Source organism: Symphalangus syndactylus, chromosome 23 (assembly GCF_028878055.3).
Source record: "Symphalangus syndactylus isolate Jambi chromosome 23, NHGRI_mSymSyn1-v2.1_pri, whole genome shotgun sequence".
Taxonomy (NCBI): Eukaryota; Metazoa; Chordata; class Mammalia; order Primates; family Hylobatidae; genus Symphalangus; species Symphalangus syndactylus.
Window position 1 is genome coordinate 13,001,588 of NC_072445.2, and position 27,627 is coordinate 13,029,214.

Consider the following 27,627-nt stretch of genomic DNA (forward strand, 5'->3'; position numbering starts at 1 on the left):
AACAGGAACACATGCTGGCAATGATGTGGAGAAAGAAGAACCCTCATACAGTATTTATAGTATTGGTAGAAATGTAAATTAGTACTTTGGAGAATAGTATGCAGGTTCCCCAAAAAACTAAAAATAGAACTACCCTATGATTCAGCAGTACTACTACTAAGTATATATCCAAAAGCGGTGAAATCATTAGAAAACTTTGAAAGGATTTTTTTGTTCTAAATATAAAATTAAAAAAAAAAAAAGAAGTGAAATCAGTATGTTGAAGAGATATCTATCTGTACTCCCATGTTTACTGCAGCACTATTCATAATAGCCAAGATGTAGAATCAACCTAAGTACCCATCACCAAATGAATGGATTAAAACATGTGGTACATATACACAATGGAATACTATTCAGCCATAAAAAAGAATGACTGAATAGTATCCATCCACAAATGGTTGTCATTTGTGACAACATGGATGAATATAGAGGGCATTATGCTAAACGAAATAAGCTGAGCATAGAATGACATATACCACATGATCTCATTCTTGGGAATCTAACAAATTTTATCTCTTAGAATTGGAGTAGAATTGTGGCTACCAGAAACGGAGGGGAGGGTAGTAGGGAGGAAGAATGATTTCTAGTGTTCCATTGCACAGTAAAGTGAATAGTTAACAATAATTTATTGTGAAAAAAATATATAGTCCAAAATAACTAGAAGAGAGAATATTGAATGCTCTAAATACAGGGAAATGAAAATTATTTGTTGTGATGGATTTAATTACCTGATTTGATCGTTACACAATGTATACTTGTATCAAAACATCACACTATACTCATAAATATGTACAATCATTATGTGTCAATGAAAAACAGAATATGACTTTGAAAAGGAAGAATTCAGGAGAACATCAAAAAATAACTTGCAAATAATAACGTGCCTTCACCAAGTTGGAACACATGGGCAAATATAAGAAAGATGCAGGATTAAGAAATCTCATCACAACAATAAGAAAAATTTTTCCTTAAGCTATCATACTGTTATTTTGATGGGTGCTATAAAAGCCATTTTATAAAAATTCAACACTTATATTTGACTTTTGAAAAGTAGGAACAGAAGGATATTTTATTTATATGATAGTGATTGTGAACCCCAAACATCATGATACTTATTGGTGAACAACTAAAGACATATCCATTAAAGTCAGATACAGATGTCTGCTATTGCCACTGTTATTTAGCATTTTGTTGTAGAAGATATGGCTAATGTATTGAAAGAATCACAAATAAAAGATGTAACTATTGGAAAGGAGGGACAAAATCAACATTATTCTTAGACAATATAATTGTCTAACAAAAAACACAAATGAATCAACAGAAAAACTATTAGACTTAATAGTCTAATAGTTCAGTGAGGTGACTGTTTACAAGATAAATATATAAAAAATGATGCTTTCTTGTAAAATAAGACGTAAAACTCCCCTTCATTATAGCAATAAAAATAAAACTGAGAAATAATTTTTAAAATACTCATTTAAAGAAAACTATAAAACCTTCTTAGAGACATAAAAGTAGTTAGAATAAATGGAGAGGTAAGCCACATTCCCAGTATAGAGATTCAATGTTGTAAAGATGTCAATATTCCTTAAATTAATCTATAAATTGAAGCCAAGTCTAATTGAAACTCAAGCATCATTGTTTTTCTAGTTGGGTAGTAGAGGGATATTAAATCTTCTAGAATTGTAAATGGACAAGAATAGCTAAGAAAGCTTGAAATGGAAAAAAATAAGAATAATGGGGAACCAGCACCACCAGATTTTTAAAACATTATCAAATGGCAATAATTTAATCATTTACATTGCAAACATTGATAAATATGGAGCAAAATGAAAGGGCCAAAATTAGACTCTTGTATGTACAATAGCTTAATATGTGATAACATTTGCATTTCCAATCAGTGGAGGAAAAATGTAAGGTTAGACAGTAAACAGTGTTGAGATAGCAGGTTAACTTTAGTAAACATAAAAGTTTTACCTCACATTAAACTCTAAAATAAATGTTAGGTCGATTAAGGCATTAAAGTGCTTTAAATTAAACCATAAAACAAGAAAAAGAATATATTCAATTAGTTGTATATTGTTGAGTGGCCAAGATTTTCTTAATAGTGTAATACCTGAGTCTAAAACCAGAGGGACAAGATAGATAATATGACTGGAAGAATTTTAAAACATCTGTATGTTATAAAAAAGAATAAAATAATGGCATTTGCAGCAACCTGGGTGGAATTAGAGATCATTATTCTAAGTGAAGTAACTCAGGAATGGAAAACCAAACATATGTTCTCACTCATAAGTGGAAACTAAGCTATGAGGATGCAAAGGCATAAGAATGATATAATGGACTTTGGGGACTGGGGAGAAAGGTGTGAGGGTGTGAGAGATAAAAGACTACATATTGGGTAGAGGGTACACTGCTTGGGTGATGGGTGCACCAAAATATCAGAAATCACCACTAAAAATCTTATTCATGCAACCAAACACAACCTGTTCCCCCCAAAACCTATTGAAATAAAAAAATCTGTATGTCAAGAGCACCATAAATAAAATAAAAGCACAAACAAAGAAACAAGGATAGGTGTGTGGGCTGGGGACTATAGCATCCCACTTCAGTGGGAGACACTGGAAGTCCTTTTTCATATGTCGTGAATTTTAAAAAAATGTTTGAATGCTATATCCAAACTGTTCTCCATGTATGAATTCCTCCTAAGAACATATTGAGAGATATACATCCAGATTTATATACAAGGATGTTTAATCTAGTGCTATTTATAATACTGAAAAATCAAAAATGACTTAAATATATAAAAAGGTATTGATTGAATGAACGAGAATGCATATGACATGATGGAACACTGTGCTGCCATTAAAAACTGTTTTCCAATAATATTTGATGACAGTAAAATATTCACAACATACTGTTGGAAACGTAGAGATATAAAATAATGTATAGGCCGGGCATGGTGGCTCACACCTGTAATCCCAGCACTTTAAGAGGCTGAGGCAGAAGGATCATTTGAGGCCAGGAGTTTGAGATCAGCCTGGCCAAACATAGCAAAACCCTGTCTCTACTAAAAATACAAAAAATTAATCGGGCGTGGTAACACATGCCTGTAATCCTAGCTACTCAGGAGGCTGAGGCATGAGAATCTCTTGAACCCGGGAGGTGGAGGTTGCAGTGAGTTGAGATTGTGCCACTGCACTCCAGCCTGGGCCACAGAGCAAGATTCTGTCTCAAAAAATAAAATAAAATAAAATAATGTATAATACATATATACATATATAGATTTTAATATAGGTAGGTCTACAAACCCTTGGAGCCAGATATGTTTCAAAAATCAAAATGTTCTGGTTTTTAGAAGGTGATATTCCATATATTATATAATACACTGCAGCTAAGATATAAATATTCAGGAAGATAGGGATAAATAAAGACTATAAATAGCCTCACATCTGTTTAGGTCAGCTTTTGCCTCCAAAATGATTTACCATTTTCAGAGCTTTCTGAATTTTGAAATGAAGGTAAGGGATTGTGGATTATGCATATTAAAAGGATTAGAATAAAGGTCTCTAGGGAGGAATATTGGTGATTTTTATTTCCTTCTTTATATGCTCCTGTATTTTTCAAACCTTTTAATGTGAACATACATTATTTAATTAGAAGTAAGTCCAAAAAAAAAAAAGTGGAAGAGACACAAGCCTAATTTTGGAAAGGAATATAAAGGCAGTCAAAATTTTACTAAAGTCTTTCAAATACAAACAATTAAAACAAAACTTAAACCACCAAAGTGTAATTATACTGTATCACCTGCAGCAACACTTCCTCCAATGTTTCCTGCATACATGCTTCTCTTGAGAGTCCCCCTTATGATATCTTGGCAGTCCTTGCCCCCCACCTCTAAAAACTCAGCCTTTGCTGTTTCTTGTCTCATTGTCCCCTTTCCTTCCTTGTGTGGGAATGTTTCTCACTTTTTCAATGCCAATTAATCTTTTTCTTCCCCAGGCCATTCAGAAAAGATATAAAATATTTATCACCTTATATTAAATGAAGAAAGATTACAAATTAATAACAACCTTCCACATTAAGAAACTTAGAAAACAAGAGCAAACGAAACTCAAAGCAGTGAAAAGAAAGGAAATAATAAATATGTGAGCAAAAAAAGCCAGATAATAGAAAAACAACAAAGAATCAAGAAGTCAAAGGTATCTTTTTTGAAAGATCAATAAAATTGACAAATATTTAGCTAAATTAACCAAGAATAAAGAAGAGAAAGTGAAGATTACTAAAATCAGCAATGAAAGAGGGGCGTAACTACTTACCTCACCCAAATTTAAAAACTCCTAAGGGAATACTGTGAACAATTATGCCAACAAATTAGATAACCTAGATGAAATGGAAAAAATTAATTAGAGAGAGATAACTATTGAAACTGACTCAAGAAGAAGTAGAAAATCTGAATAGAGCCATAAGAAGTATGGAGATTTATTCATTAATCAAAAAATTCCCACAAAAGGAATCTTAGTCCCAGATGGCTTCATTGGTGAATTCTAGCAAAATGTTAAAGGATAGCACTAGTTCTTCTCAGCTTTTCTAAAAAATAAAAGAGGAGGGAACACTTTTCAACCCATTCTGAGACCAGTATTACCATGATACCAAATGCAGACAAAGACATCACACATACAAAAAACTACAGACCCATTATCCCTTATGCACATAGAAACAAAATTCTCAACAAAGTATTATCAAACCAAATGCAGCACCATATAAAAACATTATACATTATGACCAAGTGAATTCATCCCAGGAGTATGAGATTGTGGAAATTCATGGGACCCGAGCTAACTAAAACAATCTTGAAAAGGAAGAACAAAGCTATAGGACTTATGCTTCCCAAAATCAAGACTTATTGCAAAGCTACAGTAATTAAAACAATGTGCTATGGGCGTAAAGATATATATCATTGCAAAGAATATATACTCAATGCAGAATTGAGAGTCCGGAAATAAACCCAGCCCTCACATATTATGGTAAGTTGGTTCTCAAGAAGGGTTCTAAGACCATGCAATGTTGGAAAAGACAATCTTCTTAACAAACAGTGCTGGAAGAACCGATAGGCATTTGCAAAGGAATGAAGTTTGGTTTTTACATCACAATATACACAAAAATTAACTCAAAACGCATCAGAGACTTAACTGTAAACACTAAAACCATAACATACTTAGTAAAAAAAATAGGAGTAAATCTTTGTGGCCATGGATTAGGCAATGGTTTTCTAGATATGAAACCAAAAACATAAGCAATAAAAGGAAATATCGATAAATTGGACTTCATCAAAATGTAAAACTTTGTGCTTCAGAGGGCACCATCAAAGGACAACCTATAAAATAGGAGAAAATATTTGAAAGTTATACATCTGTTAAGGGTCTAGTATCCAGAATATATAAAGAGCTTTTACAACTCAATGATAGTCAAATTACCCAATTTAAAAGTGGGCAAAGGATTTGAATGGATATTTCTACAAGGAAGACATACAAATGGCCAATAAACACACTAAAAGATACTTGGCATCATTAGTTATTAGGGAAATGCAAATTAAAACCACAATGAGATATTTCTTCATTCCCACTAAGATAGCGATAATCAAAGACAGGGACAACAGCAAGCACTGGTAAGGATGTGGAAAAATTGGAACATTCATACATTGCCAATGGAAATGTAAAATGGTGCAGCTGCTTTGGAAAACAGTCTAGCAGTTTCTCAGAAAGTTAAAGATAGGGTTACCACATGACTCAGCAAACTTGCCTCTAAGTATATACCCCCAAAAAACTGAAAATATACATCCACCCAAAAACTCTATGTGAATGTTCATAGCAGCATTACTCATACTAGCTAAAAAGTGAAAACAACCCAAATGTCTGGGGCTGATGAATGAATAAATAAATGTGGTATATCCATGCTGTGAACTATTATTCAGCCATAAAAAGGAATGAAGTAATACATGCTACAATATGGATGAACCTTGAAAGCATGCTGACTGAAGGAAGACAGACACAAAAGACCATATATTGCATAATTCCATTTAATGAAATGTCTGGAATAGAGACAAAGTAGATTGGTGATTGCTGGGGTGGGAAGGGAGAATGGGAAGTGACTGCTAATGGGTATGGGGTTTCTTTTGGGGTTGATGAAAATGTTCTGGAATTAGATAATTTGATAGTAGTGATAGTTACACAACTCTATACATATATTTTAAAATATTGAAGTATACACTTTATAATAAAGTATACACTTCATAATTTATATGGACATTATATCTCAATTTTAAAGGTTCAGGAATATATATTTATTGAGCATCTACTGACTGCCAGGCACTGTCTAGGTGCTGGGTTGTCCACCGTGTCTAAGTCCCTAGCTGATATTCTAGACTGGGGATAAAACAGTTACTGATAAACAAGGTAGTACATAATATGCGAAGAAGAAAAGTATAAAATATGCTAGGAAGCAGGGGAAAGGACAGAGTGATGGGAGAGGTGTGCTGTTTTAGATAGAACGAGGACTGTCAGGAAAGTCTTGCTGATAGGGTGAGAAAAATCTGAGATGTGAAGGGAGTGAGTCTGGAACTCTGAAGGAGGGAACAACAATGAGGCTAAGGTGGGCCTGGGGAGGAGGCTGCTATGGCTGGAGAAAAGTGAATGGATAGGGGGGTGGTGAGATAAGAAAAGGTGTGTGTGTGTTTTGGGGGTGGGGGATGGTGTGTGGCAGCAGTAGCAGGGACTGACTGTGTAGGGGCTTATAGACTGTAAATAAGAACTTTGGTTTGGATTTTGGATTTTGCCTTGGATGCAATGGGAAGCCATTGGATGGTTCTGAGCAGAAGATGAACATAATCTGATTTAGGGCTTGAGAGACCCCTCTGGCTGCTGTAGGAAGAATAGCTAGTAGAGGACAAGGGTGGAAGTGAGGTCATCACCAGTTAGGAGGCCATTCCAAGAATTCAGGCAAGAGGTGGCAGTCACTTAGGCCAGGAAATAAAAGCAGAGTTGGGAAGTGGTCAGATTCTGGATATGAAGGGATGCCTCTAAATCGCCTCTTGACCCAATACCTTGATCAAGCAACAACTGTCCCAGGGCCACCTGAACTAAAACTAGACCTTCCTTTTAGAAGGCGTGTTTCAGAGGAGTTGGATAAAGACAGAGAGGCTGTGGCTCACACTCATGTGTTAATACTTTTTCAGCCTATCACTTTCCCTCATTGATCTATTGAACATTTGTGTGTTCTTCCAAAATAAGTGGGGCTCGATATCTGTCCACGATCCAGAGGCTCCTCCCGTTCAAGTCACTCCTCTCCTTTCTTCTGCTTTTATAGGCTGGGTGGGATTCTTTTCAGGTGCCAGATTCCCCTTAGGAGCTGGAGAGATTCATGGGGGCTTTGGTGAGAACATTCATCTTTGCTTGTTAACACTTGGCCTATTTCAATTCCTGATTCTCCAAGCAGTGAGTGCTCTTCCATCCTCCTTCAGGCTCTCATTGCAAAGTGTCTCCCTGTGACCCTGAACCCACGAATAATCCCTAATCTTGCACCCTGCAGACCCTCTCAGATTATCTGGCCATTAACCACAGGATGCCATTTAAATGGTGTGTCCTGACAGTGTCTCTGGTTTCTGACATACTTCCCTCCCCACCCCATGAAGTCTCCAGCCTCTTATAGTCTCTACCAGCAGTTCCCACAAACATACACTGGTTCACAGTGTCTCCATTGATTGCTTTTCCTTGTACAGGGATTATGCCTCTAGAACTCAAGAAAATTTGGGTCCACAAGGGCTTGCTTAAGAGTTAATTTCCAATTGCAGTTGTGCAAACATGATTCTCAGACTTCTTCAACGTAGTTAATTCATGTGGGAGGGCACAAGTATGGTTCTCTGCCTGGGACATCTGGTCCTAAATGGTGTATTATATCTGGAATTATGACATTTCTCATCCTGGAGTGTTTTCGTGTTTAGTTCCAAGGTGGTGATTTAATCAGAGGAGCAGCTGAGAACTAGGTCTTAGACAGTTGCCCCTGAATGTACCCGTCACAGGACTGAACTGTCTCAGATTTCATCTCAGAAAAATGATCAGACATACAAAGAAAACCAAAACAAGCAGACAGAAAACACTGTGAGCCTGATATCTAAAAGGAATAAACAGAAAATTAAATCTTTACAGAAGCATCTGCTAAAACCCCAAAAAGGATTCTAACCAAAACTTACAGCAAAACTAAAATATCCTTTTTCTCTCCAGATACCTGCGATAGCGTTGTAGTTGCCTCTCCCACCATTGGTTTTGTTCCTCATTGTCTCCAAAGAATCTCAAACTCTCTAAAAGCCCACCATATGTGCCTTTTTCTCTCCCTTCCTGACCCCCAACCCTCGCCTTTCTGGGTGGTGCCTCCAGGTCTCTGCTCCATGCATTTCTCTGATCCACACAACCAAAGGCCAGGCCTGTTTGAACAGCAAAGATTTTTTTTCTTAGAAACAGTAGAAGGAGGCTATAATCATTCAGAAATTAATTTTTCATTCTAATCCTGCTGTAAGAGTTATGTTTCATCATAGTGAACTTTCTCCTATGTTGCAGAATGTAGAACTATCTCAATGGGGCAAGGACAAGAAGTACATGCCCGAAAGCTGATTCAGATGTCAATGCAGCAGGTATGTGACAAGAGACTGCTCCTGCTGCAACATTATTGCTAGAAACCCCACAGTCATGAATGTTACCACATTCTTCTCATGATGCTCAATCCTGATTTTTCCATTTTTGCTTATCATTACCTGTGAATTTTAAACCTCAGTCTAGTTTCCTCCTGATATTCCTGTGGAAAGCTTATTCCATTTTCTATAGTATATGCCCCATTTTACCTTCACTGATTTTTTGTTCGTTTTATAATTTGGGAGACACACCTTCTGGTTTCTAAGAATGCAGCTTTAGCAGTCTTGGAATTTCATGGTCAATATGAATAGGTAGTACTTAAGGAGTGACAGACTGAGACAGTTAAATTTCCATTTTCAGTTAAAGGCAGACTTTCATTTTTCATTAATGGATCATTTCAGGCAAACAAGAAATATTTAAGGATGCTATGCTTAAATATTGATAATGGTTTTCACTGAAAATTGCAAGCTGAATGGAGTGTTGAGAGAGATTTCCCGTCACTCCTAATAAATACACAGTTCATTAATTTTCTAGAAATGCTCTGTAGATAGCCATTTCAGCTGCATAAGAAATTATACCATTTATAAAAATAAAATAAGATTTTGGTTTATTTTTAAGCTTTTGATCTCAGAATGTCTGTACAAACTTTGGTGCAGCTTTTCCCTGGGAATTAATGACTAGAGAGGGTTAATGGGCTAAAACTGTTGGGTCATCAAATTTTCCAGCTAGTCATTAATTCTCAAATGCCCTAAGCCTTAATCTTTATCACTTAATTAAATTCAATAATTTATTTAATTTATATATGTATATCTCAAAGCAATTATACATAATTATTTTTACTTGGATCAAGTGTTTCACTCTATTGAGTGATTTGACAGTTTAACTTTGGGCCTTAAATAATTTCTTTAGTTTCTGCGAGTGCAAAACTTTTTAATTTAAATACTGTGTTCACATTAACCGTCTTTGGAATACTAGACTTTATAACTTCCATGCTGTGTTTGTCAAAGTGGTGTAAGTATTGATTATATGGCATAATCAGAAAAGAAAACCAGACATGAGCAGGTGCAGCCATGTTGCTGCCTTGAGGGACACCACGTTTAGCATAAAGCTAGCATTGTGGAACGCACAGTGGGGAACCAGAAAGTAAGTGGGTCCATGATGACACAAACGAATCCTGAATGCTGTTTTCCTCTGAAACCCCAGTTGTATAGATGGCACATCCCCTTTGCTAGTTAAGCTGGTGTGAGTTGTATTTTCACTTACAGTTGAGACACGGTATGTATGCCTTGCCATATATTTATCGTGCTCACTATTTTGTAGTTTTATGTAGTTCAAGATAGCTGATTCCTATATAAGGGTGTTAAAATGTCTGGTGAAGAAACTATGTTCTCACAGGGCAGTGATGGTTTTGTGACATATTGTTTAAAGTAGTTTGTTTAATCAAGTACTTATTTAGAAAGTGCTTAATAAGTTATGTGGTTTCAGGAAAGTGTGGAAAGAGAGTGATGATAAAGAATAAAGCTTAGCATTATGGTAATAAATGTTGCCAAATGTATTGTTTCCAACTTTCATGATATCGTGTATCTTTCCTTGTAACTATGAATAACTGTGAACCAGTCTTCTTGGTTTTGGGGGTGAGTCAGTTCTGATTTACCTTAGGCAGGTAAATCAGACAATGTTTTACCCTAGGCAGCAGGTAAAACAAACTTAAAACAACTTAAGTTACTGATTCCAAAATACCCGTTCCCACCATTAGATGGTGCACACACTGTACTTACACAAGTCTGCCTTCAAGTTTTAATTTCTGTTCCTTTCTGAACCAGGGATGGCAGAATACAATCATTTTGAACCCACTTGATTCTAAGTAATTAGCTTGTGCCAATAGCAGGAGAAATAATTGTATTGACATATAATTTTTAAAAATGTGTTCAAAACAGAGTATTCACGTGGTTTTAAAAAAATGCACATTTTGTTTTATTAAAATCATGGCAAAAAAGTTACAAGAAATAAATATGAATTCATTTTTGGATACAGGGTGGTTGGGTATTACTACAAAATTGCCACCTTGGCCTGGAATTCATGGAAGAATTACTAGAGACGCTAATTACCACTGAAGCCAGTGATGATTCTTTCAGAGTATGGATAACTACGGAGCCCCATGATCGATTTCCAATTACATTGCTTCAGGTTTGTTACTAAATGTCTTTCCATTGAGAGTTTATAGAAATAAAGATGACATCATTGACATTGTTGAAAGATGGGAACACAACAGAGCTTTTTGGTCCTGTAGAGTCTGGAGTGCAAAATCTTATACTATAATACTATAATCATCAAAATCTTGACATCAAGGTTAGACTATAGTAAATATTTCCATAGAAGAGTTCTAAGACTTAGTACTAATTTATTGAGTTTCAGCTCTGATTAATGTACTTAGTTTATACAGCGCTGAACTTTGCACCCAGTTTATGTACCATAAGCATATTGTTTTCTGATGTACAGGTTGAGCATCCTAAATCTGAAAATCGAAACCTGAAATGCTCCAAAGTCTGAAACATTCTCAGTGCCAATAGAATCCTCAAAGGAAATGCTCGTATAACAATTTAATGCTAATATTCCAAAATCTGAAAAAATCTGAAATTCAAAACACTTCTGGTCCCAAGCATTTCAGATAAAGGATACTCAGCCTAATACTGTAATTTCTATGTTATTCTTTATAGTAATTTATAGAAACAAAACCACTGTTTTCTTTTCATGACAGACCTCTCTCAAATTCACTAATGAGCCACCCCAAGGTGTACGCGCAGGTTTGAAAAGAACATTTGCTGGAATTAATCAAGACCTTCTGGACATCAGTAATTTACCCATGTGGAAGCCCATGCTTTACACAGTAGCGTTTTTACACTCCACTGTGCAGGTAACTGCGGAAAGCAATTTTCACATTTAGGGGATGTCTGGTGGTGTGCTGAGGCCCCATTGGAGAGGCTTCCAGGAGGGCACTATCCATTGCCTCTCTGTCTCCTTACTCCCTTTTCCTTCCTAACACTTTCCCCACCTGGTATAGTGTATATTTGTTTATGTATTTTGTGTGTGCCCCCTGCCCCAACCCCCAACTCTGACTATTGGAATGTAAGATTCTCCAGGGTGAAGACTGTCTTTTTGTAACTGCTGACTCTCCTACTGTCACAACAGCATGCAGGGGATTGTCAGAGCTCAATAAATATTTGTAGAATGAGCTAATGGATTATAAAGATAGGAGCTTGGTTTTGAAAGTGCCTGGGCTGGCCAAGAATTTTATGTGCACCATCTCCTGTAATACAACCACATTTCAAGATAGGATTATCACCATCTCAAAGATGTTAAGTACTCTTCAAATGTGGTTGACTAGGATTGGCTGAACTAGGTATTGGCTGGCTCTGATTTATGTATTGTTTTGACTCTATTTATTACCTGATAGTAAAAGTGGTGGTGATGTTGGAGGGGGAGGAGGAACAGCAGCTCTCTGTCTTTCTCAAGTCATTTGCTGTTTGCTTTTACAGTCTTAGTACTGATGCAGTAACTTAATAATTTTATGATTACCAAGCAACTTGTCTGTTATGATTTTTAAACTTATTGTTAGTGTTTTGTTCTGCATCTGAATTTTATATTTTGTTCTGTAATTCAAAAGCTATACGTTTTCAATGCGCTGGATCCATTCCTTGATTTCACAGAGAACTGAAGAGATTCCTTTAAGCCCTACCTGCAGTTCTTTCTTACCTGAGGCTAGGGTGAAGGACAAAATAAATCAGTTGGTCTATCCCAGGAGTCAGGCTTTTAGCTGTGTACAGTGATGGGCAGAACTTCACGTTACCTCTCCCTGCCCTGTCCAAAGACGGAGGGGAACTTAATGCTCATCCCAGAAAATATTGTGTGTATTTACCCCTAATTCATTATCCCTACCACTTTACTAGGTTCCTGGCTGCCCAACAGAGAGGGCTGTAGTGTTTGTCTGCCTCCCAACACTGAGAGAGTTAAAATCAGATTAAATGCTTTGCTGGTGGTTATCTTTACCAAGTTCCATTGTGGCCTTTGGATTGTCAATTACAGCTTTCAAGTCACAGAAGTCTATTTCATACATTCTTATCTGGGAATTGTTCGCTTTGCTAGACCTTATCACACTCTAATACAAATATTGCTTTAACTCTGCTATTTCATTCCCAATTGACAAATAATGTATTTTATGATTCTGTTCCCAGTAGTGATGATTCAACTCTTCCACTGTGCTTATCATGGAGAGCTGGTTGGGGGTATTTTCCATATGGTTAATGTGGCAACCTGTGTTTTTAGTGGCCATTATCCAAGTGCTAAAGGGAAGAAGAGCAACAGGACTATGGTCCAGCCATGGGGCTAAAGTGCCCTTGCACTTAACACTGCATGTGTTTGGGTTAAAACGGAGGAAAAATATTTTCACTGCTAGGGCAGTGAAGTTACCAGTGGAGTGTCCAAGAATAAAAGGCTGAATATCTCTTAAAATCAAATAATAGAGGGCTAGAAATAACACTTCACTGAGAGTCAGGAGGCCTGGACTTTCGTGCTTGCTGTGAAATCAGTTAGCTGAAAGCAGTTAGTTGATCAAGTTATGTCTCTCTCAGGGCTTCTGTTTCCCCATCTGTGCAGTTAGAGGCAGAAGTAGGTGATCTTTCAAGGTTTTTTTCAATTTCTAAAATTCCGTCATCCAGTTCTGTGACAATACAGTGAGTGTAGGTAATTCTTTTTCATCAATTTGAAAAGTGTTTACTGTGATTTTCCAAAATCTCCTGGGAATTTTAGATGTATGTTTCAGAAATATCACAGAAATGTTTGCTGTGATTTTGCCTAAATATTTTTTTTACTTGGTTAGGATAGGGACAGCTTGATAGAAAAATCCAAAATTCTTTAGAGACTTGTTGTCTTGGGCCAGAAGCATCAACATCACTTGGGAGCTTGTTGGAGGTGCATCTCAGATCTCGCCTCATACTCTCCTGAATCAGGCTGCATTGTACCAAGATACCTGCATGATTTGTATGCACCTGAATGTCTGAGACTCAACTGCTATAGGAAGGAATGTTGTGGATTAGATTGTTTGTGACTTACGTTTCTTTTCTCTCTCTAGTGTTGAGTATAAGAGCCAAACATCTGATTTGTTAATTGATTGAGTCCTCCAAATTAAAACAGGTATCCCTTGCTTTAAACAAACATATTATATGTACTTTTGTTCTTGCAGAGACAGACTGAAAAAAGAATTAGGCACAGGATCTGAAGCTCCAGAGGGGTTCATGCTGGAGTTCATCCCACATTACAATGCAGAACCCAGGAGTAAAATAGCCAACTCCCTGCCTGCTGTCCAGTAAAACATGTAAATTCTCCCATGGAATCCTGGTTTGGGAGGCATTATGCCATCAGCTTACCCCAGTTCATAGGCATGATATGTGGATTCTACTTCTGTTGCAGGGAACAAAATGAGCACCTCTCCTTTCCTGGGATAAGGGGAAGTAGATTTGGCTGGTCAAGGATAACTTGGGCAGAAGAGTGGTGGAGGGTTTGGTTTGGTTTATTCTTGAGGTGGGAGCAGGCTTTCCCAGGAGGAGGGTGCCCTGGGTGCTGCCATGGGAACAGGCATAGATGCGCGAGGCAATGCCGCACTAAGCTATGCTCCCCACCACTCCCCCTCTCCTCCAGCAACTTACTATCCACACAGGACAGTAGCAGCTACCCTGAGAGGGGAAGTTCCTGCTGAAGCCCCCACCCCTGCTGCAGTCCAGTGATGTCTCTGCTTTTGCCAGTGGCCCTTCTGCCCTCCCTATGGGAGCCTTTTATTCCCAGGACCCTGATGTGTGCCTGGTTTCAGTTTGGCTGCCACTCCCTGAATGTTTCAGCATCCTCTTGAAGATTACCTAGGAGGGAAGCTTCTCTGTGGCCTCGGTATTCTGTCTCTACGCTTTCCTGGGTGGTGTAGCATCCAGTGTAGCATCGTTCTGGGCTTGAGAGCAAGCCCACATTCACCTTTTGGGATTTTAATTTTAAGCACATTTTCCTCCAAAGTCTTAGTCTTTTGAAACTCAATCATTACCTTTTTAGCCACCTCCTAACACCTCCTGCAGAAGATCAGAATAATGTTCTCTGGGTTATTTTTTTCCTATTGATTGTCAACGTGCCACTCTTTGAGGTGTGTGTTGCACCGAGTAAATGTCTTAAGCAATGGTCTTCTCAGCCAATTATCTACAATTGTCTTCTCAGCCAATGCCTGGGCCCCAGAACAGGACACTTAAGTCAAAATCCCCAGGAGGCCAAAAGGAAGGAGCTCAGTCTTTTTAAAAACTTCCAAGTGATCCTGATATGCAGCAAGAATTGAAAATAATGGCCAAATGGCCACAACCCTTAAGGGAAGAGTCTGGAACCATTTTTACATCCATTTCATAGTCTGGAGTTTTTCTCCCCATCACCTTGGTTTATCCACATTGAACTGCATATTTCTTTATGACTTTTCAAACAGCTTGTATATAACTCTGTGAAGTGAGGTGTTCTTTTTTTTTTCATTTTTCTTTTTTAGCTAAAGTTATTGATTAGGATCTCTAAGGGCCTATAGTGGCAGTTGCAAACTTGGAAATTTTATCAAGGCCCTTAAAAATTACTTAGATAGTAAATAAAAGGGGCCCTATCAACAGGGCCCAGGGAATCTCACTATTAACAGTTCTTCATTCAGAAAAGTGTTTGCTTCCCCTACATTTTGTTTTCTTTCTCAAGTTTGAGCCTTGATAAACATTCCTTTCAAATTTAATAGTGCATATAAAGTTCTTGCTTTGGGGAGAGATGGTTATAAAATTCCTCATTTAAATGTCTTTGAATAATTATGATAATTTGATACAGGTTTATTTTTTACACTCTGCCCCATAGTGTTTCCCAGAGGTTCTGGCTGTTTCTGTTAACTGTTTTTACCTAGTAAAGTTTCCCTTACATTGTCTAGTGTGGCTTGTATTTTTCTTTATATATTAGCTCCAGTTATTGGAGTTAGATAGTTAACTCCAGTTGTCTTGTTTTGAAGCTGTGAAATGATTCTGCAGCTCTGTGGGAACTGCTGAGGTAGAACCTAACGTAAAATTGGAAATGGGTCTGACATCATTAAAATGATTGAACAACTTTTCATCAGTGTTCTAAGGAGTTTTTCATGATTCCACATTTTCCATATTTCTCTAGTAGTTCAGAGTTTTGTATATTCTGCGAAATGAAAAGAAGAAACTGTATTAGTCAAATTAAGTAGGGAGTGGACTGGTTTTCCTAAAATCATCACTCACCATCTTAATGATGGACAGTCCACTCCCTTCTGTCGAATGAAGTTTTAACATTCAAATTTGTCTGCATTCCATGTCTTGAAGCACATGACCACTGAGTTGCTGCTACTCACCAGAACTAGCCCTCTACTGCAGTAGAACCTTCTGTCTGCAGCCTTTTTCTCCACCAGTCACAGGATTTGTGTTTTTTGCTCATGGCCTTTGCCAAGCCTGGAAGTCTCTTCTCTTCTTTTTGCAAAGACCAGCTTCAGTTTTATTCTTCCCAGAAGCCTCTGATTGAACGTCTCCTTCAGGCTTATCATTTGTGAAATTTTGACAGTTAATTATATTCACTATCCCATTATTCTTTTTCTTGTCTCCAAGTCTTATTTTTGCAACAAATTAAAACTTCTTGAAAATGCATCCTTTTTAATATTTTTTATTGTATTGCATAGGACTCATCCCATGGTTTCAAAAATGTTAATTAAACTGAAGAAATTCAATATACCAAATAAGTCTAGCAAAACCCCTTGCTTTGATCTTCCAAATGAGTTCTTAGGTTCTAGTTGTTTGAGTCTATCCTGATAGTATTCCAAGGTAATTTAAAAAAATAGCAAGAAGATGAAATGACTTCATTTGTGAAAGAAAAGGCACCCACTAAGAATTTGGGCTTTTTTTCCCAAGATGAGCCAATCAGTTTATGACTTTAGTGAACCAACTTAAAAAATAAATGCTTTAGATGCAGATTGGTAGTAAGAAATATAAACATGAAGCAAATCTCAGCATTAGGGCAATTTTCAAAACTCACATTTTAAAGAACAACTAAATTGCAATTGCTCCGTGCATATAAATAGGAGTGTTTCCATAGAGTCAATTTGAGCAGCTTTAGTAATTGGAGTTATTTTTCATTCGGCCACCCATCTAATTGAACATTAAAATTTAAAAATTAAACACACAGGTAAAACTAATAGTGTAAATTCTGATCCTCTTTTTCAAAAATGGGAAAACATTCACATTTCACTAATAAGTTATTAGCATTCTTCTCTTCAAAGTCATCAAGATGGAAGAAATTCCAAGAACTAAAAGGGTTAGCTGTATGAATTTTCATGTTAATATCCCGTAACCCTCTCCACCCACCCTTGCTCCTGGGATAATCTGGAAGAGGCTCACCTCAATGTTTCTGAGGTCCACTTCATAAATTCCAAACGCTAGGTCAGCCTCAGCATTGACCTCTTACAGAGGAAGAGTTCCTTTTGCCCTGGTAATAATCGACCAGTGTTTATTAGGCAACCATGATTCTTTCCCCCAAGGTGCAAAAGGGGACACAAAAATAGAAGATGTGTTTTTCACTGTCAAGGCTCAAAATCTGGTTACAGGACCACATATTTCAATATGAAACATCTTTAAAAACCCACAAAACAAAAACCAAGGCAACATGAATGCTGGGACTAGGAAGCAGGAAGCTGTCAAGAGAAGCAGTGTTAGGGATCAAGGCTCCCACCGTTGCACCTAGGACCACACAGTCTCTCCTCCCTTCCAGGCTGTGGCCTCTGCTCCTCCTCACCTCCTCTAAGTACAGGGTGGAAGATGGTTCTTCACAGCTCTTGAGTTTACAAGTTTTCCTATTCTAAGCCCCAGACAGCAATTACAAACCCTAAGTCCAAATTTCTGGGAGAAGGGGTCTGGTCAGTTCTTTTTGGGTTGGCTGTCTACCTTGGATTAGCTAAGGGATAGGAGTGGGTGTCACATAGCACAAATCTCTAATGCCTGACAACCTTAACTAAAGAAGTTTAGGTCTAGAGGTAACAGTAGTACTTCACGTTTTTAGGAGCTACTCCTATTATTATTATTATTGTTATTATTGTTGCTCTTAGTCTGATCTCCCAGGGTCAGAACATCTAGACCCAAATTAATCTTAATGGTTTACTAAATACTTTAAAAGCACACCCTGAAACTCAGTAATTAAAACCTTTGAATTTTCTGAATTCCTTCTTTGGACCTGTTCATGAACTTGTCCAAGCAAAAATTTATTTAAATTTTTTTAAATGGTGGAATTATTCAGGATCTGAATCATGGAACAGCTGCAGCAAGAAGGATTGGAATGGCTTGTGAAAATGGCAGTGTGTGAGTGTTTGTGTGTGTGTGTGTTGAGTTGGGGAAGGCAGAAAAGAAAAAGAAAAGTTAGTATATACTTAGAGGTAAAAGAGTAGAATTAAACCTTCTCATAGATGTATAGGGATTCTACTCTCCACGTGGGTCCTCACCTTAGGCACTAGAATTAGGGTCTAGGAACTAATCTAATAAATCCCTGGCCCTTTCTTAGAGGCTGATTATGTGTTGGGATAGGAAAAGCTGATGCCATAGAAACATCTGGACTCATCTATGTGGTTTGTTGGATCATCAGTTCTTGGAGCTATCAGGTCTAATACTTGCCATACGTTTAAAATGCTCTCTGGAATATCAAAACAATTGGATCATTTGCTCTGAGTCCAGTTTGATTATTTATGGGTGATTTGGCAATTGTAAACAGTTAGCCACTATTGCACAGGAGTCTCTTAGGCCCTCTTTGATTAAGTAGAGGGAAACAAATGAGGGTCATGTGAAAGTTTCAAGACAGACACGTCGTGTATACAACAGAAATTTTTAGTTTTCAAAATCTGAAATGGCAAGATTGCAAAGTGAAGCCATCACAGAGTCTAAGTGTTCTTGAGAGAGGTTTAGATAATCCAACTGAAAAAATTCAAACCCTTGCATTTGACATTTCAAACTTTCAAGAGTCCAATGTAGAATAACAGTTCATTCAACAGATATTTGTTGAGCATCTACTGCATTTTTTTGAGCAGTCAGTGGAGACCTAGACTTTTTTTTTTTAAACCCAAAAACTCCAACTTGACAAATCTTTGGATATTTGTTTATATAAACCCCTTAGCTATAGAGCCATGAAGTAATATTTCTAATATGGCTATATGCCACATAACGTTTCAGTCAACATGGATTGCATATACGGTGGTGGTCCCGTAAGAGTATAATTTATTTTTACTGTACCTTTTCTGTGTTTAGATATGTCTAGATACACAAATACCTACCATTGTGTTACAGTTGCCTGCAGTTTTCAGTCCAGTAACATGCTGCACAGGTTTGTAGCCTGGGAGCAATAGGCTACATCATGTAGCCTAGGTGTGTATAGGCTGTACCATCTAGGTTTGTGTAAGTGCCCTCTAAGATGTTCACACGAGGAAATTGCTTAATGATGCATTTCTCAGAACGTAACCCCATCGTTAGGCGACATGAATGTATATCCAAAATTGTATATACTATTCTTTTAAACTAATGTCAATTTATTTTGATAATATATCCTAAATTTTACTGTATTTTCATAGCAATAAAAAATGGAATCAGGTACATGCAATACTTACTTTTCTTTGTTTTTTTTAAGGAGCGACGAAAATTTGGCCCCTTAGGATGGAATATTCCCTACGAATTCAATTCCGCTGACTTTTCAGCCAGTGTTCAGTTTATTCAGAATCACCTTGATGAATGCGATATTAAAAAAGTGAGTGAAATTGTGCCTTTTTTCCTGTTTTTATTGCTCTTCTTTAATCAGGGTTCTACAGTCATTTGAAGTCTATGATAAGGTGTGAATTTGCCGAAGGGACTCGTTGCTCTAATCAGGCACTTGCTGGGGCAGCCTGTCCCCGCCCCCAACACTCACATACCACAGAAGCTAACAAACTCAGTGTGTTGCAAAATACCACAGCCTTCCTCATGTTGCACTTCAAGAGAAGGTGTGCCTTAGGTCAAACTTCTCCTCACTGGTCCTACTCCTGCCTCCTCAGAAGTGAAGATGGTATCTGCCAGCCCATGTGAAAGTTCTTTTTTCACCTTAAGTCACTTCTTAACTGCTCAGCTTATGCATATGAATAACAATACTTTCTAGTAATGGTCATTCATCATCATATGACAATTTGCAGTTTTCAAAGTTCTCATGTATGCAGGATCTCATTTTTATCTTTACAACCCTGTGAGATCAATTAAAAAGGCATTATTATTTATTTATTTATTTATTACCCATTTTACTGATGAGGTAACAGACAAGAGAGACTAAGAGACTTTCTCAAGGTCACAGAGCTGAGAACGTAAACTCTGTTGTCCTTTCACACATATAAAGGGTTGGAAATTTGTTTTTTCTATAATCTCTGGCAAGTCAATGAGCCTTGAAGCCTGTTTCCTCGTCTATAAAATGACTATTGTTTCTGTGAGGAACGAATGAGTTAGCATTTGTGAAAGCACAGTACACAGTACCTAATAAGGGCTCATTAAATATGACTTTCTACATTCTGGCCCCCTCTTCCTCCCCAGAGTAGGGCTTCAAGGTAATTAGAGATTCTGCAGCCTCCGTATTGGGGTGGTAAACCATGATGAGTATTTACTCTAGAACCAAACCGTCATTTTTCCTTGAAATGACAAAGGGATATGAAATTAAAAGTATGGCAGTCTGATAAAAAGTTATATTCTATGTGTTCATATTCTGTGGTCATTTATCATTTTGGTACATATAAGTAATAGTTACCTTAAAATAGTTGCTTTGAAAGGCAACCAAGCTGAAAAAATAAAATTTTAACCAAGAAAAAGCAAACAAAAACAAATATCCTTATTTCTCCTAACTCAAATGTATCAAGGGTTTAAAGAAACTGCTAAACTGCAATATATTGCTAGTATAAAATTGCTATAGAGATTAATAAATATTTTGATGTAGTTTTAGCACACAGAATGAGATGCAGAGGATGGCAGAGGATTGCATTGAGGAAAAATCTTGTGGATAAATAATTTTCTTGTTGTTCTCGTAATGATTCCACAAAATACATTACTAAGAAAGCGTATTAAAGCAATGATTACTTGATTTTTCTCCTTTTTTCACTAAACACCACTTTTCTCCTCTGTAACTGCTTGGCATTACTACAATGAGTATTATAGGTAATTATATCCCCAGAGTGAAAATTAGTCTTTTTCCCTATTTTAAATAATATACGTGCAATATACTTACCAGTGTTTAGTATTGTAGATTTTTTCTTGGTGAACAAACTGTAATGGTTCTAGCCATGTAATAGTGAAAGAGTTATTAATATAAGACGATGAATAATTTTAAATGCAAGTCTAGTGAGTCCTTCCTTTTCCAGACCTTTCCTCTAGGGAAAGACCTGAAATGTTTATAATGATGTGTTTGGGTTGACAATGAATAATCCTTTTTTACTTTTAACAAAGGGTGTATCATGGAATACGGTTCGGTACATGATCGGAGAAGTACAATATGGAGGCAGAGTGACAGACGACTTTGACAAACGTCTACTTAATTGCTTTGCCAGAGTAAGTCAATTTAGAAAAATAAAGTTTGGAGACACATTTCACTGTATTTTCCAATTTTTTTGTTTGTGATAGGTCTGCCAAACTTAAGCGTACAGCAGAGCTGCTGCAAAGAATTAGCCAAGAAACAAATGCATGTGTGCGTGAGTGTAAGCGCACACATGCGCACACACACACACAAAACAACCAGCAATTGGGCCAGGTGCGGTAGCTCATGCCTGTAATCCCAGCACTTTGGGAGGCTGTGGCGGGCGGACCACGACGTCAGGAGTTCTAGACCAGCCTGACCAATATGGTGAAACCCCGTATCTACTAAAAATACAAAAAGTAGCCGGGTGTGGTGGTGAGTTCCTGTAGTCCCAGCTACTTGGGAGGCTGAGGCAGAAGAATTGCTTGAACCTGGGAGGCAGAGGTTGCAGTGAACCAGGATTGCACCACTGCACTCCAGCCTGGTGACAGAGTGAGACTCTGTCTCAAAAAAAACCAAAAACAAAAACCAACCAACAATCTACTTGTGGTGCAGAGCAGAGCAGTGGTCAGTTCTCATTGGTCTATAATTCCCTTCCCGTGTAGATGAAACTGCTTGTGCCCAGGGCCTCTCCCCCACCGCCCCTCTTCCATCTTCCCCATTCCTGTGCACCTCACTTGTGAGGAAAACACTGGCCATCATTTCTCTGCCTCTTCCTCTGAGTGAAAGTCTCATGGTGATTTCAAGCCCCAAAATAAGTGATTGGGGGATTAATCATAATTTGAGTTTTCTCATCTCTTCTATTAGGATGGACAATTGGAAATTGAGGAAGTGTTCACTTTTTCTCTCTGCCAAATAAAATCCAAATGTAACATGCTGATAAATATTTTCTAGAGAAAATTGTTTCTTAGCAATTGTGGCTTTCACATCAAGGATGAATGTAATAAATAACACCTACCAGACTCAAACTCTTCTTAAAATGTTTTACATTTTAGGGAAGTAATATACAACACCTAAGTGGAAAAAAACCAGATGTCTTTTATGGTTATTAAATTCTTTATATTGGAACCTATACCAGTAATTCTCTACTTAAATGATTCTTTTTTTTCTTGACAAAATTAAAGCCTCAACAACAAAGCACAAGCTTTGGGAGTATTTTGATAAGCTGGGGGTTGGCTAAAAAACGGATTTTTAGCCTTTACTTGTTTTAGCAAGTTTTTCTTGAAGCTACATATGGAGAACTGTGAAAAATAATAAGTGTTGGTGAGGATGTGCAGAGGGAGGAGCCCTGCTGCTGGGAGGTCAAATGGACACAGACCTCCTGGAAAGCAGTCCAGTAATACTTAATGAAATTAGGTATCTCAGGTAGACATTTCTAGAAAGAGTCCACAAATGGACACTTACAAAAATATTCATGGCAACATCGTGTGTGGAGCTGAAAGCAAGCATCGTAGATGGTTTTCCTGGAAGCAGAGGTGGAGATTTGCATTCAAGTGCCTCCTCCCCAGCCTTCCTCCAAGATATGACCTTGGCTGAGGCAGCTGCCTCCTGCTAGGGCAGTTCCTGGGGAGGGACAGTGCTGTGAGTCCACAGTAGCCAACACTCCAGACAGTGCAGGGGAGTGAGTACCTGCTCCTGAAAGAGGATCGAGTGACACATCATAGCATCCACTGCAAAAACCAAAGACTCCGAAGAGAATAGATAAGATGTGGTGGGTGAGCACCATGGCATACTATTGCTCACCCTTGTGGGGTGCAACCTGTTAGTCATAGTCATATCAAGTGTGTGAGAGGACTACCTTCTGAACCAGAATCCTCCTCCTGAATATACGTCCCAGAGAAATTGTCAGAATGTACCAAAGAGATTATTCATAGCATTGTTGGTGGCAGTGGGAAGTTGAAGGCAACTTAGGCATCCTTCATGGGGAAATAGTTAAGTTACCTGTTGTAGAGGCCTAAGGTGGCATACAATGCAGCACATGGAAGCAATGACCTGTATAACATCATGCATAGGTCTTACAGTGTTGAGTGCAGAGCTTTTAAAAAAATAAAGCGAGATCTATAAAGGAATATATGCATAGCTCACAAGGATAAATACATGTTCTAAGACATATATCAAGTACATTTAAATAGATGCCCTCAGAGGGAAAAGGAGACAGTGAGTGGATATCAGGACAGAATGGGGAAAAATTAAAATAAAAGGGGCCTAGATTCATAAAAATAATAAACTCGGGAATGTGAGAAACCCACCTCTGTATTTGAGATTCAAAGGAGAAAAAAAAGATGTCTTAATAAGTATACTTTGTTAGAATAATTGTAAAAGTACCTAAAACTGGAGTTTTAGCAGTGGAGACTAAGATGTGGTTATCTTCAGAATATAATTCACCAAGAGTACCAGCAGAATGCTAATGGTATCAAGTGCATGGGTGAAAGAAGAGGGGAGTCAGGGTCACGCCTAGTTTTGACTTAAGCCACTCTACACAGAATGGGGCTATTTACAGAGAAGAGGGAGGACTGCAGCAGGAATGAGTTTTATTGGCTGGGGCTGGAAATTAAGAGTTCGGTTTTGATCATATAACATTTGAGATGTCTATTAGACATCCAAATCAAGTTGTCTAAGACCGTAACTGCCATGAGCGTAGGGACTTTGTCTTATTACACCAGTGCCAAACTCTGAGCACCAGAAACAGAGCCCAACACATATAAGTGCTCGGTAAATATTTGTTGAATAAAAGAACGAATGCATGAATGAAGGTGAACAAGGCACCTGGATGTACAGATCCGGAGGTCATGGTGGAGCTCAGGCATGGAGATAAGGATCTGGAATTCTTCAGCATGTAGATAGTGACAACGGAAAGCTGCTGTGTTGGTCCAGAGCCTCCAGGGAGATGTCTGAGCCCGGAGCACAGGGAGGGGGAGGAAGAAGTGTTGCTCTCTCAGCCTGCTCCACCTTCAAGATCTCAGGCAGGGGGATTCCGCTCTCTGACCCCTCTCTTACCTTTCTTCCTCTTCTACTTCTTCCCTGTACTCTGACATTTGGCATTTCGGGCCACAGAGGACTAGTCAGCTGACCTCAACACTCTCCTAGAAACCCAAGATTCTCTGTCCTCTGGGCCTGGGATGTGCAGACTTCCTGATCTAAAAGCACAGGCTTGGAATGTGGCCTCCCCATTCCAAGTAACAGCAACTCCCACCTCACCTGAGTTATGTTACTCCCTTCTATCATCTGATTCTGGTTTCTCTGGACTCCGTTCTCAGCAATTAGTGCCTTAAGTCAAAAGTTCATCTTACTGTTTTCCCATTCATTTGCCCCTGAGTAGCTTCTGTGGGCTTATTCCCTCCCCCTCTCTCAGGACTTCCCTAAGAGTGGCACAACCTTCAGTGACTTCAATTCTCTGACTGTTGGCCACCCCACTTCCTTATCCTACTGAATCTTCTCTTTGCCCTACATCCTCTCCAACCTCCTGTCTTGTTGCTTTCCCTCATTCATTTCTCTGTCTAGCTTGGACCTGTTTCAGATGGTCATCAATAACCAGAGGTGAGTTTGGGTCTCTGGCCCTAAGGGCATGAGCTTACCACATGAACCTGGCAGCAGCAACCCTCTTGAGAAAGGCTGCACAAAAGCCCCACAGGCCCCTACAACCTGCCTTCACCTGTTTGATCTCATCCTCAGCCCCAGGCTTGCCTTCTGAACAGCCACCTGCCTGCACTGCCTCCACTCTACCCCAACCATGTCATCCAGAGTTGCCCATGGGAGAAGCAGCTCCACTGTAAACTCATGCCTGCACATGGCATCCTCTGTCCCTCTGACTTTCAATCTCGGGCTTGTCTTTGAACCTTGTTTTCTCTGTTCTCAGCATCTTACAGAGTCTCTCTGCTAAAAGCAATCGCAGAACTGTATTGGGTGTTCGTGGGGGATGACCACTCACAAAGTAGCTCCATGTAGATTTCATATTTCGTATTTTGACTTTGCCCCCAAATAGCCTCCAAATTTGGTGAAACTCAGCTATTTGTGTGTGTATAAAGTGCTTGGAAAACAGGAAGAAACTTCATTTTGCTCTTACACATACATGTCATCTGGCAACACAGAATTTAGTGTGGTCATTTGTTGTCTGTGTGCTGAGGACCCATGGCCTTTGCCCCCTTAGGGTGTCTTCCTGCAATTTAAGTCATCCACATAGTGAAAAATCTAATATTTCTAAGTAATGACCATGCTCATAATACTGTTCTCTTTAATAACTTTCAACTACTCTCCATTTCTTGAATTAATCACCAGTCCTCACCCTGACATCAGCAGTCATCCATGATATGACCTCACCTCACTTTTCCTGTCCTATCTCTTATGACTACATTGTGTCCACCCTATATTCCATTATTCCCTTAACCTGCTTCTCATTTTTGCATCAGTTCTATGCCTTTGCTTATGTGGCCTCCCCATTCCAAGTTCTCCTGTCAAAATCCTCTCCTTCAAGGCTTATCTCCAAAAATCACCTCCTTGAGAAGACCTCAGCTGACATCCACCTGGATGTTCTTTGTTCCTGCTTTAAACCTCCTTAGTACTTTGCTTATTTTTATTTCCTTCTGCCTCTTGCCTTAGTGCACTTTGTATTGTGGTTATTAAGTAATTGGCTTTTCCCTCCGCTGGGTCACAAGCTCCTTGAAAGAAAGGACTGTGTGTCTCTTATCTTTGCATTCTGTTCTGGTTCTAAACTCAGCCTGCTCATGCATAGGAGCTGAATAGGATAAAACAGAGAGAGAATCAGTACACAGGGTATTTAAGAGCAATCACTGGATCTAAAAAGAGCTGGAGGAAGGAGATGGAGGGAAGGTACTGGAGAACATGTGACCAACCAGAGTAAGGCACCGTCCCTCTTTCCCGTCAAGTGCTCCGAGTAATTCAGATGTCGTGCCTGCATTTCCACTCTTCCTGTCTTCCCATTATTTCCTTCCCCACTGGGAAAATTGCTGTGAGACATAAGTCATTGCCTCAAATCTGGCTCATAGGCATTTAGCATCATTTTTTTTCCTTTCTGAGAATAAGTCTATTCACACCAACCATATATTTGTTCTCTCACTGTTTTGTTAAAGATAATTCATATGGAATAAGAAAGGGATGTCTTAAGGCAAACAGCAAGGCAGCTGAATACATTTACTTTGTGTGGACAGGGACGTAATTAGCAAAGGAAGCTCTTCAGCTCAGGGTGGGAGGGGAGAGTTTGCATGGAGCTCTCTTGGCCGTGTGCTGGGGCTCATTGCTGTGTGAGTGAAACTGCACACAGGCACATCCTTCTGGTATGAGCCCCACGTAGGGGAGAAGTGGGGTGATGAAAATGCCCAGATATTCTCTTGTGTGTGGGAGTATGGCCTCACAGACTTTGCAGTATGTTCCTACTCCTAAAATGGAATTGAGGGTTGTCAAATGACTCAATCAGAGAATGGGCTTGTAGAGTTACTCTCTCGTCCTTACTCTTGGTGAGTATCTTCTTTGGTGTTAAACGGAGGCCAGGTCAAATTGTGTTCTGGTCTCTCTTTTTTCTCCATATATGTGCTAATTATTCTATCAGTAGTATTGTTAAAGCACTCTCAAAATCAATATTAAAAACTCTATTAAAATGGAAATAAGGTGGCCCCTCTCCTTTTTTGTAGCAGTTTTCATTTAGATGCTCATCGATTTTATTTCTTTTGTTTTCTCTCACATACAGGTCTGGTTCAGCGAGAAGATGTTTGAACCGTCATTCTGCTTTTATACTGGATATAAAATCCCCTTGTGCAAAACCTTAGACCAATATTTTGAATACATCCAGTCACTGCCGTCCCTAGATAACCCTGAAGTCTTTGGGCTTCACCCTAATGCTGATATCACGTAAGTCCCTGGCATTTTTTAATTTGAAGGGGTCATTTGTAACTCAGTCTGGCAAAGATGGTGCATTTCATTTTCTCTCCTAATCTCTCTGCTTTCCCCCTTTTTTTATTTTACTGTGAAAAATAGTGTCGCTTCCTGTCTCCCAATTACAACTTTGTCATATCTTGGTCTGCTCTCCTCTCACTAAATCCTGATGCTCCAGTGTTTATGACAACGTTAAGCTCTAATTTATGCATTGATTATTTCTCCTCTGTCATGTCATAAAACGAGTTGCTGTTAGTGGTAGCGGTGCTCTCCACCAGCAGGAGAGTGGTCTGCCAGCTCCTCATGTCTTTCTTCAAAAATTCATTAAGAATATAATGCTTATAAATAGAATCTAAAAAGCCAGGCGAGAACAGATGGGAGGGTGAAGAATCGTATTTCTGCC

At 38.5% G+C, this 27,627-nt stretch overlaps 1 protein-coding gene across 10 annotated transcripts in view; it reads left to right on the forward strand.

The window, feature by feature from the left end:
• Positions 1-27,627, forward strand: part of DNAH8 (dynein axonemal heavy chain 8) — a 343,702-nt gene that overhangs the window by 250,542 nt on the left and 65,533 nt on the right. For 9 of the 10 annotated variants that reach the window (XM_055263328.2, XM_063632277.1, XM_063632276.1 and 6 more), the window contains 6 exons: positions 8,655-8,728; positions 10,761-10,913; positions 11,485-11,640; positions 19,446-19,562; positions 21,272-21,373; positions 27,040-27,200. In XM_055263328.2, the coding sequence (XP_055119303.2) occupies positions 8,655-8,728; positions 10,761-10,913; positions 11,485-11,640; positions 19,446-19,562; positions 21,272-21,373; positions 27,040-27,200 (763 nt within the window). Of the gene's footprint in view, positions 1-8,654; positions 8,729-10,760; positions 10,914-11,484; positions 11,641-13,965; positions 14,098-19,445; positions 19,563-21,271; positions 21,374-27,039; positions 27,201-27,627 lie in introns of those variants that run through there. The other variant, XM_063632284.1, reaches the window with a different exon arrangement.